General features: G+C 55.5%; 1 protein-coding gene across 3 annotated transcripts in view; it reads right to left on the bottom strand.

Annotated features, from left to right (window-relative positions):
• Nucleotides 1-4,490: 4,490 nt before the first annotated feature.
• The window catches only part of ADCY5 (adenylate cyclase 5), a 151,001-nt gene continuing 139,070 nt past the window's right edge, over nucleotides 4,491-16,421 (bottom strand). For 2 of the 3 annotated variants that reach the window (XM_079767090.1, XM_079767089.1), the window contains exons 18-21: nucleotides 12,608-12,871; nucleotides 11,512-11,716; nucleotides 8,562-8,686; nucleotides 4,492-6,783 (exon numbers count right to left, since the gene is read on the bottom strand). In XM_079767090.1, the coding sequence (XP_079623216.1) occupies nucleotides 6,655-6,783; nucleotides 8,562-8,686; nucleotides 11,512-11,716; nucleotides 12,608-12,871 (723 nt within the window). In that variant the 3' untranslated portion in view covers nucleotides 4,492-6,654. Of the gene's footprint in view, nucleotides 6,784-8,561; nucleotides 8,687-11,511; nucleotides 11,717-12,607; nucleotides 12,872-16,421 lie in introns of all 3 variants that reach the window. The other variant, XM_079767088.1, reaches the window with a different exon arrangement.

Genomic DNA, 16,421 nt, shown 5'->3' with positions numbered 1-16,421 from the left:
GCTCACTTGGGGCAACAAAGACACATTCAAACCCGGGGTTCAGGTTTAAGTGATACACAAGTTTTTCTGTGTCAAGAGACTTTCAGAAAGAAAACTGTGTGTTCCTGACAACCACAGGGCTCTTACGGGTACGGCCGCAGTGAGAGCAGACAGCTGACATGGCGGGGAGATGGCACTGTGTGTGCTGAGCTTGTTATCCCCACAGAAAGCGTTTCCGAAGGCCTTTCTGTGTGGCCGACGAAGCCCCTGAGGCCTAGAGAAGTTAAGCAATGTGACCACAGCCACGGATGCCAGTCCAGATCTGTCTTCCTCAGAACTCCGGCTCTTCACCACCAGCTAGTACTAAGCTAGGAAATTCGTTGAAACACTTAAGGAATATATGCTGAGATGCGTGTAACCTGCAGTGTAGATGCCGTAGACCGAATAAAACAGTTTCTGAAGTTCCTGCATCTGTGGCAGGGACAGGACAATGGCTGCGAGGGGAGCGATGACCCTTCAGTGTGTCTAGACTCTGGGGAAGGAGGTACCCAGTTCAGTCTTTGTAGTAAAACCAGCTCACAAATGTACAATTCTCGGTAGGGTGTTAAAGCCCCACTGGGTTCATGTGTCAGAGGCATTTCCTTTTTCTAGCTGAAGTCCAGAATACATTGGTTCTCTGACAGGGAATAATCTCATGGGAATTCTGCTTGAAGTGGTCCAATTATCAGAACGCTGAGCAAAAAAATGAAGGCAACCATTTGCTATATATCGAATAGTGGTTATGGGTTTGGAGCCAGACTCCCTGACTCCCCTTCTACTGGCTGTGACAGCAGTAATCTCTGCCTCAGCTTCCTCTTCTATAAAGGGGGTAATAATAGTGCCTTGGGCAAGGAGTTGTGAGAATTAAATGAGTCAATAAATATAAAGCACTTAGAACAGGGTCTGGCACAATGAGTGTTAGGACTGCATTTATCACCAGGCTGTGGTCTTCCTTATTGGCGTTGCTATTCCTTTTAAGGTAGCAAGGGTCATTTTAATTGCAAATGCCCCAAGTACAATAAATCATCGCACAGAGCTTTTCAGAAATTGCCAGTTTAAGTGAGGATCCTGCTGAAATGTCTAGCAGGCAGGTGCCCTGGCAAGCTCCTGTGTGCACACTTCTGGGCAGGGCACCGGGGACACCAGAGAGAGAAGGGAGTCGAGGGACTCACGCTGGCCGAGTGCCTGCTGTGTGTCAGGCATTTTGCATGCAGAAGGTTATGTGGGCTTAACCGAATCCAGCTGAGGAAAGGAAACAGGATTCAGTTATCCAGTGTCACCCAGCCTGGGAGTGATAAACTGCTTCAGGATCCGTCTCCCACACACTGGACCGCTGTTGAATGGGGAGGGTGCCTCTGGGAACCTCGCCTTATGCCTTGCCTTATCCAGTGTGGCCCCTTCATCCTTTACTCTTTTTTTTTTGTCCTTTACTTTTAACATTCCAACCTGATCTATGGGGTCTTGGATGGCAACCATCCTGGTGCCCACCACTCTGTTAGGGCCCCCATGAGTGTGTGTGTGCGTATGTGTGTGTGTGTGCGTGTGCACTCGCGCATGTGTGCATATGTGGTCTGTGCATTATGGGAAGTCGGGTGGGGAAGGCAGCCAGCAGCCTTCAGTTCACAAATTGGAAATATGTGGATGCTGGGGATGTGAGAGCTCAGGCACTCTTAAAAAGCAGAAATGCAACATGGCTTTCAAAAAATTAATCTGAGGCAAAATGCATTCTTCCACCCTGCCCCCCAAAAACCCCATGTGAGCCAGGGAAGTGCCACTCTAGCTAACTGACAAAGTCAAAGCAGAGAAGCAAATTTTGCAAAATTGGAAAATAGTCTAAGTTAAAATAACCAGAGATGCTGACAAACCAGAGATTTCTAGGCAGGTCTAAATTAGAAATTGGTGGTGGTGGTGGTGGGGGGGGGGGGGTGGTGGGAGTCGGGGAAGAGGTGATGAGGTTCCTAATGGATTCCAGTGAGAATTCTTTAAATTCATGGGCTAATAACCAGCGATTTGAAAGGGGCCTTGGGGACCAATATGTGCTCGCTGAGAGAGGGGGCAGCTCAGCTCCACTCACTAGAAACAGATGGGCGGGTGGGGTTTGGGGCTGGCACGCCGGTGCAGACAGGATGCCGACTTTCTTACTCATTATAGTCTTTCTCCCTCATCCCCTGTCTTTCGGGACCCCCTGCTTGCCCTGTGAGCCTGCACTGATCTCCACCCAGCCCTGCCCTCCCCTAGATCAGGGCTCTTGCCGGGAAGGGCCCCTGGCCCTGCTGCACGCAGCTGTGGCTACTGGCTTGGTGTCTGGAGGGCAAAGCCATTTCTGACTTGGTCTGGAGGTGATTTCCCCACAGGTCACTCAGGGAACAATGCTTTCATTTCATTTGTTTCTCTGCCTTTGGCTGTAAAATCTTAAAATCCTAATCCGATGATTTGTGCTTTCGCCGCACATGTGGTCTGGCACTGAAGATCAGGTAAAGAGTTCAGGTTATTTGGAGTCTGAGAAGCCAGAGGAGGAGGAGACCTTGGAGACCAGCCGCTCCAGCGGCCTCGCCTGGCTTTGTTCCCGTGTCTGTCCTGAGTAGCAGTGACCCTGCGCGTGGGACGGAAAGACAGGCAAGAGGACAGCAAATGTCATATTTTTCCTCCCACGACCAAGAGGGAAAACACCACCAAAGGACTTTCCTGAACATGGGAAGTCTAAGAAAAGCTACAGTGCTACTGTAATTGGGTCTCATGTCATCTAGTGTCACCTGGAGGAGTGGCGAATCCTCTTCTGCCAAGATCGTCGGCACCAGGTGGGCACACAGGAGAGACTCGTCCCCGGGGACCAGGGCAGCTGCAGGGCCTGTACCTCCTGGGCCTCGGGGAAGGGCGAGTGAGAAAGCGCCTGTGGGGGCTCTTTATACCCTGTGAGGTTCACTCCAATGGTGGGGCGGGGGGGGGGGGGGTGGTGGTGAGGGATGGTCATCTCCGGTCTGCTGTGCCCTCCCCCACCCCCACAGATAGCACCAGCCCTTCCACCTCTCCTGCCGAGGCCTTTGCTGCGTGGCACTGGCCGGGGCCAGCACGGCCCAGCCTTCTCAGTCCCTTCCTTCTGGAGATGAGGGTACATCCATGGCATCTTCTCTAATTAACACTCTGAGATTAGCTCCGTGGAGAAGGGGATGGAAGGTCCTGGGAAGGTCCTGAGTCCACACCTTTGTCGCCCGGTGTGCACATGCGTGTGGCTTCCTGCCGCCTGCCTGCCGGCGTGGGCTCCGCTGCCCACAGCAGAGAGAGTTCTCCAGGAGTCGAAGTTCCCACGCAGACCGACCGGCCCCTATAGTTTGTCCTTCCTTACCATTGGGTCTCCTTTCGTAACTGACCAACCCCCGCCTGAAAAGTGGAGTTAAACACCAGCTCAATACAACTGCATCCTTCACCACGTACATCTGACGTCCTGCCCATTCTCCGGAGCAGGAGGCTGCCTCTGCCCGAGACGGCCACATCTCCGTCCCCACGTGGCCACGGTTGCAACGAAGCCCGTGATGTCTTCTTCCCTGCCCCCTCCATTCCCACTGTGTTCAACCTAACCGGCACAAGCCCCTCTGGTCTTCTTCCCCGAATCCTGCCGGTGATGGTGCAGCGGGCAGGACCTGCTCAAAGGGCCCCTTCCCTTCCTCAGCGGGGAGCGGGGAGCGGGGGGAAGGGCTGGGCAGGCTGGCAGTTACCTGCATGGGCTCGGCAGGCAGGCTTGCGTTGCTTTGAATGAACTGAAGGTCTGGGTGGTGCTTATCCTGGTGTCTGGCACACAGAGTGCTCGGTACGTGGTAGCCATCTGTTAGCTGTCCAGGCCAAACCAGTCCCCTCCCGCCGGCATCTCCTCCCTCCCGCCGCCTCTGGTGCTTTCAGTGGGCTGCGTTCTCTCCTGTTTCAACTTCCTTTCCCTTAGCACAGAGACATGTTTGGCTCATGTTTTAAACATCCTTCCCTAGACCCTGGATCTTTCCTGACCCCATCCTCACTCCCTGTCCTCTTCACTCCTCTCCTTATTCAGGCGCCTGCCCCTCAGTCCAGGGAGCTGGCTCCCGCCAGAGCAGCAGTGGTCTCCGGCCGGCCAGCTGCCACAGGCCTGCAGTCTCCGCTGGCGTCCTCCCCTCAGCCGCGTGCTGTCCCCCTCGCCGAGCAGGTCCCTGCCGCCCACGGCTCCCTCTCCAGCCCCAGCCCAGGGCTGAGTGCACGGTTCTTCAGATGGGGGACTAGGCCCCAGCCCAAGCAGCAAATCAGACCGGGACACATTACCAGTGAAAGTGTTTAATAGTTAAATTACTCAAATAGACTTTTCAGTTTCCATGGGAAATCGTAATTGTATCCGTTTTTTTTTGCAAGAGCAGGAGTAAAAAGAGTGCACACCCCTTAGAGGGAATAAAAAGCCAGCACTGCACATGGTCACCAGTCACTGCTGGGGGGGGGGCGGGGGGGCAGAGGATGGGCCCCCACGAGCCCGGTGGGGGTCATGACAACAGGGGGAACATGGGAGGGACTCTGACCACACACACACACACACACACACACACACACACACACACAGACACACACACACCACACACCTTACTCAGGTTGGAAGCAAAATGAAAACCCAGCACCCCCGGCGGGTGATGGGGGTGGGGACTGGAGAACAAGACGTGGAGAAAGCCAGCCCGGCGAGGGCCAGAGGCCGATGCAGAACTCGGGGCGGAACAGCAAAGGTGCGACAGACTCAGGCTGGCAGTTTTGGGTCCATGGCCTTGCTTCTCAGAGCTGTGTTCAGAGGGGTAGGGCGATGGGTGTGGGGGAGGCTAGTGCCAGTGTCCAGCCAGAGGTGGAGCAGGTGGGCATCAGAGTCATGTCCCAGCAGCTGGCACACAGCTGCCACCCCACCTCCTTCCAGCTTCTGTTGGAGGTGAGAATAGTTCTGCCCTGGGAAGCAATGAAAAGATCTGGGCACAGGCCCCAAGGATTCTGTTTGAAAATATCTCTGATAGTATATCACTTTCCAAATGCCTCCTTCATAGGGTATAAAAATAGAAATTTTTTCTTCTTATATTGAACTGTCCCCTTCTCCCTCTCCCCCCAAAAAAACAAACAAAAAAAAAAACCCAGACAAATCAAAATTTCTGCTAGCTTTGCCCTGTGGACCCTGAAGCTGGGCTCTACCCTTTCCTTTGTCTGGTTTGCAGGTGGAGGGCAATGCCACCCCCTTTCCCTGAACCTACGGGCTCCACATTATACCCTAAGTCTGAGGACCATCTTCGAGAGAGGCACCTCGGCCAATCGAGAGAGACAGGCAGGCTTCCTCAGCCCCACCTGGCTGAGCACCAGGGCCCGCCTGCAGGCGGCGAAGGGCTGAGGTCTCAGGGAGCGGGCGGGCGGGTGGCCATGCTATCCGCTCCCGCAGGCTGCTCCAGCTCAGCCTGAGAGGGGAGGGCAGCCTTTTGTTTCCTTCTTATTCCATTTGCATTTCACCCAGGGGCAGTGATGTGTGTGTGTTTGCGTGTTAGAGAGAGATGGGCGATGTGTTCATGCATCTTCCTACTTAATCTGAATGAACATACGGTACCCCAAAAGGACATGCTCCCTGCTCTGGTTGGACCTGGGAAAACCCAAAACTGCCAAATCCAAAGTGAGGAAAACAGGCGTCCTGTATGTGACCAGTTCCACGGCACAGACACACACGCGCACACACACCGTGCACACTTCGACGTACATACAAATGAGCACACACACGCCCCGCTGTGCAGCACAGCTGTGTTCTAATATAGAGAATTTACAAAATATAGAATTTGGTATATTTGTTAGATCTCCAAGGTTTTCAATAATACAAAATAAAAAATACAAAAAGACAAGTTGGGACCCCGGCCTCCCTCCCCAGCAGCATCCCCGGTTGCCTGTGGGTCTCTCACACGTGGACAACTAGCAGAGGCTAAAGAAGGGCGCAGAAACAGGTTTTGTTTTATTTAATAAATATTTTCCTTTTCTCAGAACCGCCACTCCTGGCTTCGAGTCCTCTGGCCTCCCCCTCGCCGTTAGTTCTCTTCCCCTCAGAGGGGCACGGTCTGTGCGTGTGTGTGGGCGGAGGCGGGACTGCGGTGAAGGCCACAGTCCTTCCAAAGCCAGCACTCCTGCCCGGCGGCCGCCTCCATGGGGCAGGGGCCAGGTCTGTCAGAAGTTTAAAGGCTCGTATAGAAAAGCAGACCCCTCAGGGCCCCTAGGCTCCCTCCAGCCAGAGTCGCTCGCCTTCCCACCCAGGCCTCTCCCTCAGCCCTGCCCTCAGCGCTGGGTGGCCATGCGCCGATCCACGCGCCAGGAGCGGCTCCACCCGCGCAGCAGCAGCGCCCGTTAGAAAACTCAAGATCCAGGTCGCGTCCAGCGGCGTCTTCTGCAGAGGGAGTCATCTTTGGTCAGCGTGGTGCTCGCAGGACGCAGGCACCCGGCCTGGGCCAGAGGCCGCCGCCCGCCCATGAAGGCAGACACTGCTATTGGAATCCACGTGGAAAATCTCACGGGCACGGCCCCCTGGGCGGGGGTGCGGGCTTCCACCTGCCCGCCCGGCACACAAAGAAGCCGTCCTGTTTCTCCGGAGGCCAGCTGCCTGGCATCGCTGGCTGGCAGCTGCTAACTGAGCGGGGGCCCTCCGTTGAGGAAGTAGGTCGTCATCTCGCCTTTGCCCTTGACCTTGACCACACCCCGGCACTCCAGCTGGTACGTGTTGGCAGCCAGCACCTGGTACATGTCCGTTGTTACCTGAGGAGGCAAAGGAGGAGGGAGGACAGGCCATCCACGACCAGAGCCATGAATCTGCCCTCGGGCAGAGCTGCCTTTGTCACAGAAAGGGGCGGGGGCGGGGGGGGGGGCAGCTCCCTGGCCCGGGCTCCCGGGGACGGACACTGCTCGCCCAGGAGAGTGCCTCTCCGTGCTGTGCCAGCAGTGGAGAGTCTCGCTGTGCCCTTGCAGTGCCGCTCAGCGTGGCCATCGCCCACGTGAGACGTGCAGAGGCTGAGTCGGCGGGAGGAACTCCCGACCCCACCACGCACCTGAAGGGCGTTTTCCAAGGTCTCCCTCCACGCAGAGCGGAAGTATTTTAGGTGACCCACAGAGAGCGTGAGGATGCTTACCTCACCTACTCTATGAGTGAAGTACTATGATCTCAGGCTCAAAACATCTGAGCCACTGCCTGAGGTTACACAGCTAGGGCCGGGCAGGGCCGGATTCAGTTCCATGGCGTACCTCCCGTCTCTCCTTCAGCTTTTGGAACAAAGAGAACTCACAGGCGGCTCTGGTGGTCACACTGCACTTGTGCAGGGGGAGGGGGAGGGGGAGGAGAGCGGTGACGGGAGCAGCAGAGGACAAATGCCTCACAAGGTGATCCAAGAGCCATTTCTGAGTGTGGCCAGCACTCCTCTGCCAGCCAGGGCAACTCCCTGGCAAGTGTCCCGGCCCAGCCCAGACACCAGGCCAGGGAGGAAGGGGCCAGAAACCTCTGGGTGGGCTGCGGGGCGATGACCCTGCCGTGTCACTAAGTGTATTCATCAGTGGCGAGACCCTATGCAAGGAGAGGTGCTGGATTATTGTGTGGTTGCTGACAGCATCCCTCATACCTGTCGTGGGTGAGGTTAGGAGCTCTGCAAACACATGTTCCTCTCTCCTCATCTCCCCTCATGACCCCCAGTTCCCATCTGCTGTCCCTTGTCCCTTGGCACAGGGATGGAGGGAGAGGCCATTGACCAGGCCCCTCAGACAGCACCCACAAGCCGGCCAGGCTGGGCTGGGCTGGCCAGGGCCATGCTCAGAGCCAGCCCCTGTGTTCAGAGTCCCCACACGAGAGAGAAGTTAGGGGACATCTGAGTGGTGTCAGTGTGAGCAGAAGGCCACAAAACAAGCACCATTAGCATTTGGGACAACGGAGGCCAGGGAAGCTAAGGGGCCTGCCCACAGCTCACAGAGAACTGGGGTATGGGGAGGTGGGGTGCAGGACCAAGCCCAGTCCAGGCTTCTCTGCTGTCAGATTGAAGCAGAACGAATCAGGAAGCCTTGAGAAAAACAAAGAACAGCAGAGGAAGAGCGGCTGGCCTGGGAATTACAAGCAGCGGCTTACAAAGGCTGTGGGAGGAGGAAAAGGCTGGGTCTCTGGCCAGGCTCGTGGCTGCGGGGCTGGTGGAGGCACTGTCCCAGGGATGGACCAGGCCCTGAATGCTGCGGGCTTCACTGGGCAAGTCCCTGCTTCCTGGGTCGTCTTCCTGTCCCTCTGTGTGCCTGGGTTGTGGCATTAGCACTCCCTGCTACGCCCTCTCATTCCTTCCCTGGCAGTAGAGGCTCCGCACAGGCCTGGGGATCTGTCCAAGGTGCTGAGAGCCTGAACCCAATGGTGTTCTCCAAGCTTCACAGACATCAGTGCCAACCACCCAATCACTCTCAAATGAAATTCTGACCGGAAACGGTGGGCGGCCTGCCCCAAAGACCACTAAGCATCAGACAGAGGCCCCGATGTTGGGGTCGCGGGTGGTGGATGCTCCTGCACTCACCTGGATGCGGTCTGGCACACCGGTGCTGTCCATGCGGCTGGCCACGTTCACGGTATTGCCCCAGATGTCGTACTGAGGCTTGCGGGCCCCGATCACCCCAGCCACCACGGGGCCGATATTGAGCCCTGCAGGGGACAGAAGTCAGCACGCTCATCAGGATCAGACCAGCGCTCGCCCTCACTCCCATTCCTCTCTCCGCGCGCCCGGCTTCTCCCTTGGACTCTCGGTCTGAAGATACCCAGGGTCCTCCAGCCCCAAGGCCCTGCTTAACCCTCTGCTCCTATCAAATGCCGTAACTCAAGGTTACGGGAACCTGTTCACACATCCACTGCACCTGTGTCCTCGCCACCCAGGCAATGCTCCACTCCTGCACGGCCATCACCAGGATGCCCTCTGCAAGGCTTCTAGTTACCTCGTGCATCACCTAATTGCCTTTCCCTCTCTCAGTGGCATTTAAGTTTTCACCTTCAGTTTAGACTCAACATACCAGAATTCGCCCATTTCTTTGCCACCCGAGGTTCCCAGCTGCCTGCCCAGCTAGTTGTCTACCTGTCACCCAGTCTCCAGTCCTGGCCCGAGGAAGGAGGGGAGGCAGCTTACAAAAATACAAATCAATGTAGATGGAAAAGATGGGGTGCAAGGAAAATAAGAATAGCCATTTCATGAAACCAGGGGTGAAGTTAACACAGAAATGCAGGCTGCACGACAGGTGAGGCAGACCCCCCGCTGGGCCTTCTAGCAACCAGTGCAAAGTGAGACCCTGGCCAAGTCCCCGGGTGCAGGGCCCCCGGCTACCACAGCCGCTCGTTCAGACAAAGCCCAGTCCCCACAAAATGTCTCCAAGGCCAACAATAATCACAATATTGATGGTTAGCAATCCAATATTTTGGTTTCATGTGCAAATTTTGAGGACTGAGATACCAATATTTATGTTGGTGAATTAGTGTTCCTTTTTAAAAAAAATCAAAATCTGAATCATTTATGGCTTGAGACATACCAGGGAGCTGATAATGCATTAGAAGTCTGAAAAGTAGCAAGGTCTGCTCTTTCAGAAACCACCCTTCACCCCACCACCCTCAAGAGGGGGAGGGTAGCAGGGGGAGTGGGGGGCTGGGTGGGAAAGGTGGCGGAATTGAGAAGTGCAGGGGGGTAGTTACAAAATAGTCATGGGGATGCAAACTACAGCATAGGGAATCTATACTAATAACAGGGTAATATGCTAATTAGACCAACATCTTCTGGACACCTTCCGGACATCCTTCTGGACAAAGCCATGGTAGCAGGGGTCAAGACAGAGGCAGTTAGGGGCGATCAGGTCGGCAGGGGGGAGCAGTTAGGGGGTGATCAGGCTGGCAGGCAGAGGCGGTTAGGGGCGATCCGGCTGGCAGGGGAGTGGTTAGGGGCATTAGACAGGCAGGCAGGCGAGTGGTTAGGAGCCAGCAGTCCCAGATTGCGAGAGGGATGTCTGGGATCAGGCCTAAACCGGCAGTCAGACATCCCCCAAGGGGTCCTGGATTGGAGAGGGTGCAGGCTGGGCTGAGGGTCCCCTCCCACCCCCATGCACGAATTTCATGCACTGGGCCTCTAGACTAGTCAATAATATTGTAATCACTGTGTATGCTTGAAATATTGGGGGGACCACTTTGTAAGGTCTATGGTTGCCTAACCATTATGCTGTACACCTGAAACCAGTACAAACTAATACTGAATGTGAATTGTAATTGAAATAAAGAAAGAAGGAAGAAGAGGAGGGCAGCAACACTCAGCAAAGCAAACTCCCTACTGCCGAAACTATGCACACTGGCTGCCAGGATGTCCTTGGTAAGATATATGCTAAGAACAAAACGAGCTGCAGAAACACCTTGAACTTTATGGAGCAACACGTTCAGAGTCGTAATCTGAAATCACTTTGCAGTACAGTAGGTGGGGCCTGCCTGTCTGTGTCCACGTGCGTGAGTTTTCACTGTGCTATTCTTTCAACTCTTCTGCAGAGCTGAAACTTGTCAGAGTACAAGGTTGGAGTAATAAAACAACAAAATTAAGGACCGAAAAAATTATATAAGGTTTGGTTCAAAGAGTTTCTGCACAGGGAGAATATGGTCCTGACTGAAACGGACCAGGGCCTCTGCTCGGAACCCCGTCTCTTCTGAGCCAGCTCCCACCCTGGGGCACCACCCCGGCATCTGCAAGCCCCTCGAAACCACCCACTGAGTGCCGAGGTGGTTGGCAGAGGATCCAGGGGAGACTTGACATGCTCACTGTTTCTCTGCCCCGCTGACGCGGCTTAGAAAAGCTCCCCCGGCCCCTAGGAGACGGTGCTCACGCAGGGACCGCCGGGAACTCAGCAATAACCCTGCCGACCCGTTTTGTTTTTTAAGATGTTGAAACAATCATTTCATTGTCATTTTTCATGCTTCCTTTCATGTTTAGTTTTTAAAATATTTCACTCTATTCGTTTTGCTAACAGTTTTGTAGGACTGTTATGTTCAATATTTTTATAAATTTGCAAACCAAATGACTTGTACCATGTTCATTTTGTATTTTAAATGGATAAGTACTTCATTTCACTGCTTTTCATTTGTACTGAATGAATTTGGAACACTTTTAATAAAATGCTGCTGTTAAGCCAGTCTGGGGCGGCCACCAGAAGGCCCTGTGCCCCAGCACGCAGCACCCCTTTCGGGCAGGCCCACACTGGGCCCAACCAGCCCTTGCCAACGCGGGCGTGAGGCGGGCACTCAGAAAGAGGTGTCCTGGGCATGTCACCCGCACAGCAGCATGCAGAGAAGGCACCCCTAGGCTCCGGGAGGAGTGTGATCTGGGTGATGGGTCCCACCCCACCCCCTTGGGCAGGGACGCACTGTGATGCCCGCCTATGCTTGGACTGGGTCACTAACGCAGAGTGGGGGTGAGGGACCCTCTGCGCCCTCGGCCCTCCCAGGCAGCTCACCAATCTTCATCTGGAAGTTGTTGAAAGAGTGCTCGTTGATGTACTTCATTTGGTCCATCAGCTTCATGGCGAAGTCGGCCAGAGCTTTGATGTGCGTCTTGCCCGCCTTGTCGTAGGTGGAATCATTAAGGCCGGAGGCGGCCATGTAGGTGCTGCCGATGGTCTTGATCTTTTCCAGCTGCTTAAACCGATCCTCGCTGATGATCTGAAGAAGGCCAAACCGGGTCACCCCCAAGTCCGGGGCACTGAGGGCACGGGGAAGTGCAGCAGCATGGCCCCTTGTGTCTCCCCAATTCGCACAGAGGGCCTGTCTCTAGCTCCAGCCCAGTGCAAGGCCCCGGTGCTCCCTGACAGAGCCAGGCCTCCTCCAGCGCTCGCTGCTGTAGAGGACTGTGTCCATCTCGGCCGAGTCCAGTCACCTCCCTGCCCAGGAGCCCATGGGCTGCTTCCCACGCTGCTGGCCCCAGCTCTCTCATCCCTCTCCTTTCCGAGCTCCGTGCTCACGCCCTGGATGGCACTGGGATTGTCCCTCACACTCAGCGCACGGTGAGCTCCCAGGGTCGAGGCTGCCCTAATGGGCACAGTATCCCCAGTGCCTGGCATGTCCTAGCTCAACCAGGGTGTGATACACAAATAACGAAATGGCTTTGTTTCTGCCGCCGATGTTCAGGGCTTTGCATCTTGTCCTGCCTCCTCCCTCAGCCTGGGAATTGCTCCTTCCTGAGACTCTCAAAGGCTGGGTCCCAGCCTGGGCCCTGTCCAGCCCTCCGTGGCATGAGAGAAAGGGTGGAAGATTGGAATAATTGTCAAGTAGCTGGGCAGGACCCCAATGGGCAGCTTGGGTGCAAATTTAAACACCCTGGGCTGACACCGGCCCTGCCACTTACTGGCAGTGACCTTAGGCAAGGCACAATGTCCGTGGGCCTCAGTTTCCTCATCTGTAACATGATAGGGAGGGAATGTATGCAAGGTGCCTGGGACACCACAGCCAGGGCTCCTGATGTCACCGGTCATATCTGGTCAGGCAAGAGCGGGCACCAGGTCTCCTAACTCCCTCCCCTCCAGGGACCCGAGTGCCCCTCGGCCCGCCCCGCACCTCATCGAAGTCGGCGATGATCTCGTTGAGCAACCGCAGGCACTCGACGCCCTCGTTGTTGGCCTCCAGCTCCACGTAGAACTCGGAGAAGTTGGCGATGGAGGCGAACATGACGGCCACGCACTCGCACGACTGGTAGTAGAGCTCGTCGTTGCGCCGCTCCCGGGCCAGGAAGTGGGCAGCCACGTCCTTGGGCAGGATGTTGTGCAGCAGCCGCCGGTTGTAGGCCTGCAGCTCCTCCATCTCCTCCTTCTCCTCTGTGGCCTGCGACAGAGGACGGTCAGAGGGTGGGCCAAGCAATGCATGCCTTAGAAAAGAGAGTGAGCCCGGCCAGTGTGGCTCAATGGTTGAGCGTCGACCACATCCTGGGGACTCAGTGGCACTCCAGCCCAGCCGGTGGCAGAAATGTGACCTACGACCTTCCCAGAGAGCAGCTGCCCAGAGTGGCAGGCAGAGTGGGAGTGCAGGCCGGGGGCGGGGACCCTGGGAACATGGCGACGGATGGGATCAGAGGCCAAACCCCAGGCCCTGGCCAGGTGCTTCCACCATCTGGGGGACTCGGCCCAAGACAGGCTGGGCAGCTGCCAACACAGCCAGATGCTTTTAGGGTTGGACTCCGGCCGGGCAGGAAGGCTCAGGGGGCAGTGCTGTGGGAGGAGGACAAGAGTGGGCTGTCCCCCGAGAACTGAGACCAGTGGTTCTGCCAGGAGGGGGCCTTGCGGATAAGGGTGTTCCTGGTGCAGGGGTTCAGGGAAGCTATGGACCCCAGGCCTCCCAGCTTCCCTGTCAGCACCTACCCGCCCACCATGACCATAGATCCCACAGCAAAATGGGCTGCTGGGCGAGATGGGGGTGGGCCAACAGACTGTCCCCCACCCACCCCAAAGACCTGCATTCAGGTATTTGACTATTGGTATTGATTTGATGTCCCACTCCCCAAAGCCCCAGAGCAGGAAGGGAGATGGAGGAACATGGGAGCATCACGAGCCTGTAGGAGAGCTTCCGGGAAGAGAGGCTGACATGCCCGGCGGGTAGACAGACGATGACCCTCACACTTACACACCTGTGCACAGGCCTTCTTAATTGTTTTCAGAATGGGAGGAGGGGTCCAGCCACTTCCCTTCCAACCTCCTCTCCCCCCTCCTGCCTTGGGCAGAGCCCTTGGTGCCTGAGGAAGCAGGGATCAGAGGATGGGCGCCCCGGGTGGCATGCCCAGCACACACACCACAGGTGGTGAAAGGGGAGGGGCGTGGTGGGGCAGAGAGGGGGGCTGGAGGCGTTGGGAGGTTGGCTCCATGGAGCAAATGAGTAAATCTATGAAAGACAAGGGGAGCTAGGTTTCTCACTCGCAGAGATGGTGTTTGTAAGCATGGAGGAAGGAAGGCTAGAAAGAAGCCTGAGGTGTTGCACTGGAAATGGTATAAACTCATGGTTTTAAGTATCAACAGAGAGATACTGGGGTAGTATACATATGTCTATACGGACATTTGTTTATATGTTCATATACATGTATTTCCTAGCTTCGTCCACAGAGAGGACCTCGAGCACTGAGCACACTGAGCACCCCGATCTTGGTTTCTAAGTACCATTCTCCACTACAGAGAATTGGGGCTCTCTGAAGAAATCAGTGATTGCTGGGCTGGAGCAGGGAAAGTACGTGATGAGCCAGAGACATCGTCTTGTGCCAGGATGTCAGCAAATGCTCAAAGAATGATGGAGACAAGTCAAAACATAGAAGCCAACTTGAGGAAACTCATACACCTCGGAGAATTCAAGCATTAAAGTAATGAAAGGAGCAAAGTAAAGCCCACTGAATTGGACAGGAATCCATGATCCCGTGCTGATACAGATAAGTGACTAAGTAAGTGGGGAGGAGGCTCTTCCTGATAGCAGAATGCCAGTTCACAATGTGGGAGGAATGACGGACGCATGTCATCAGCGACGGACTGGCGGGTGGAGATTTGCTGAGGATCAGAATATTGGTGTACTATCAGAACCTTTCCACAAAGTGCTAATTGAATGTAAAAGAGAAGATGGAGTTCTGACAGCGGAGAAACCCGGCAGTCGCCCACTGAGTGGGTGATCCAGGTTAACGTCACCAGGGGTGGGACAGGTCAGCACAGTGGAATCTCCAGTGTGATGCACTGAGAAGGAACAGCATCATTTACATGATTTTCCTCCAAGAAGGTGTGACCTGAGTCTGGACATGGGAAATGTCAACATCTGAGGGTCACAGCACAAGGATCTCTTTAAGACTGGCAAGGACTGAGAGACAAGGAAAGATTGAGAGGATATGAACTAAATGCAAAGAATCCTGGGTTAGAACTGGGACCATTGCCCTGGCCAATGTGACTCAGTGGTTGGAACATCATCCAGTGCACCAAAGGGTCATGGATAGGATTCCTGGTCAGGGCACGTGTGTGGAGCAACTGATTGATGTTTCTCTATCTCTCTCCCTCCTTCCCTCCCTCCCTCCCTCTCTCCTCCTCTTCCTTCCTCTTTCTATGGATTCAATGAGGGATGTATCCTCAGGTGAGAATTAGAAAAAAAAATTAAAAGAACTGGGACCCCTGGCAAAATGCAAATGGGCTTTGTGGATGGAACGAAGCTGCACCAGTGTTGATTTCCTGACTGGGAGGTCGAGTGGGGGTGACGATGGAGTGTCTTTGCTTTTTGAAGGTGGACACTGGAAAATTTGGGGGCGATGGGGCATCATGTCAGAAGGGTGGGGGCGGGGCGACTGAGCAAATGCAGAAAAAATGGGTAGGGAATCTGGTGAAGGGACTGTGGAGCTCTCTATGCTGTTCTTGTAACTTTTCTGTAGGTTTTTAATTATTTTTGAAAACTTCCTCCCCCAAAAAGGTAAAAATGGTGGGGGGAGCAGAGCTGTGGGGCCCGAGGCGGCCAGGGAGAAGAGATAAGTGGAATCAACCTGTGTCTGCGGCCATGTGTGGAGAGAAACACTAATGACACATGTCTCTGGGGCTGCAGACGCGCTGAGGCGTGATTGAGAACAGCCTGGTCTCCAAACCTCCCCAAACCCTCGGCACCGCTGCGGGGCCGGGCTGCAGTCCAGGGCTGCCGAGGGAATGGGGACTGGGCATGTGTGCGGGCCTCAGACCAGGGGCCCGCGGAGGCCCCCGCGCCCCTCTCTGCAGCACAGAAGAGCCAGTGCAGCCTTATCCCTGAGGTCCCTCCCCGCCCAGGGCTTCTGAGGGCCATTCCCATGGAAAACTTGTTCCCCCAACTTCAGGGTGTCCTCACTGGAGACCTCAGTGGAAACCTCAGCCAGACCTCATGCAAACACCCAGCAGCAGGGCAACCCGATACCCCATCTTCCCTTAGCACCCAATGACCTTCCAGGGCCTCCTGCCCCGGCCAGAAGACTTCAATCTCAACGTGAATGAGGATGGAGGAGGCCTAACCCGTTGCAGATGAGCTGGAGAAGTGGTCCGGACATAGGGGCCAGGCCAGGGGAGACAAAGAGACCGGGCTGTGCTATGTCCTGCAGGAGCTGGGCTGGAATAACGGGACGGAGGCCACCTGCACACACCAAGCTTTTGCACTGTGAGTGCGCTTGGGCGCCCTCTCCTGGACCTTTGCAGGCGGTCGGCCAGGTAACCAGAGCTGCTGCCTGCACCTGGAGCGCCCTGTGAGCGGCCCAGCAGCGTCCCCTCCTGCAGGTGAGTCCCTCGGGGTGCAGGGCACGAAGCCTGGAGGCAGGACACTGGTGGGTTTCAGCCCCTTTGGGCACCCAGCACCCACTGCTGCCCCTTTCTGAGACACTTTCACCAGGGCCAGGGCACAGCCACCT

Source organism: Cnephaeus nilssonii (assembly GCF_951640355.1).
Source record: "Cnephaeus nilssonii genome assembly, chromosome: 3".
Taxonomy (NCBI): domain Eukaryota; kingdom Metazoa; phylum Chordata; class Mammalia; order Chiroptera; family Vespertilionidae; genus Cnephaeus; species Cnephaeus nilssonii.
This window is presented reverse-complemented; position numbering and strand designations above follow the sequence as displayed.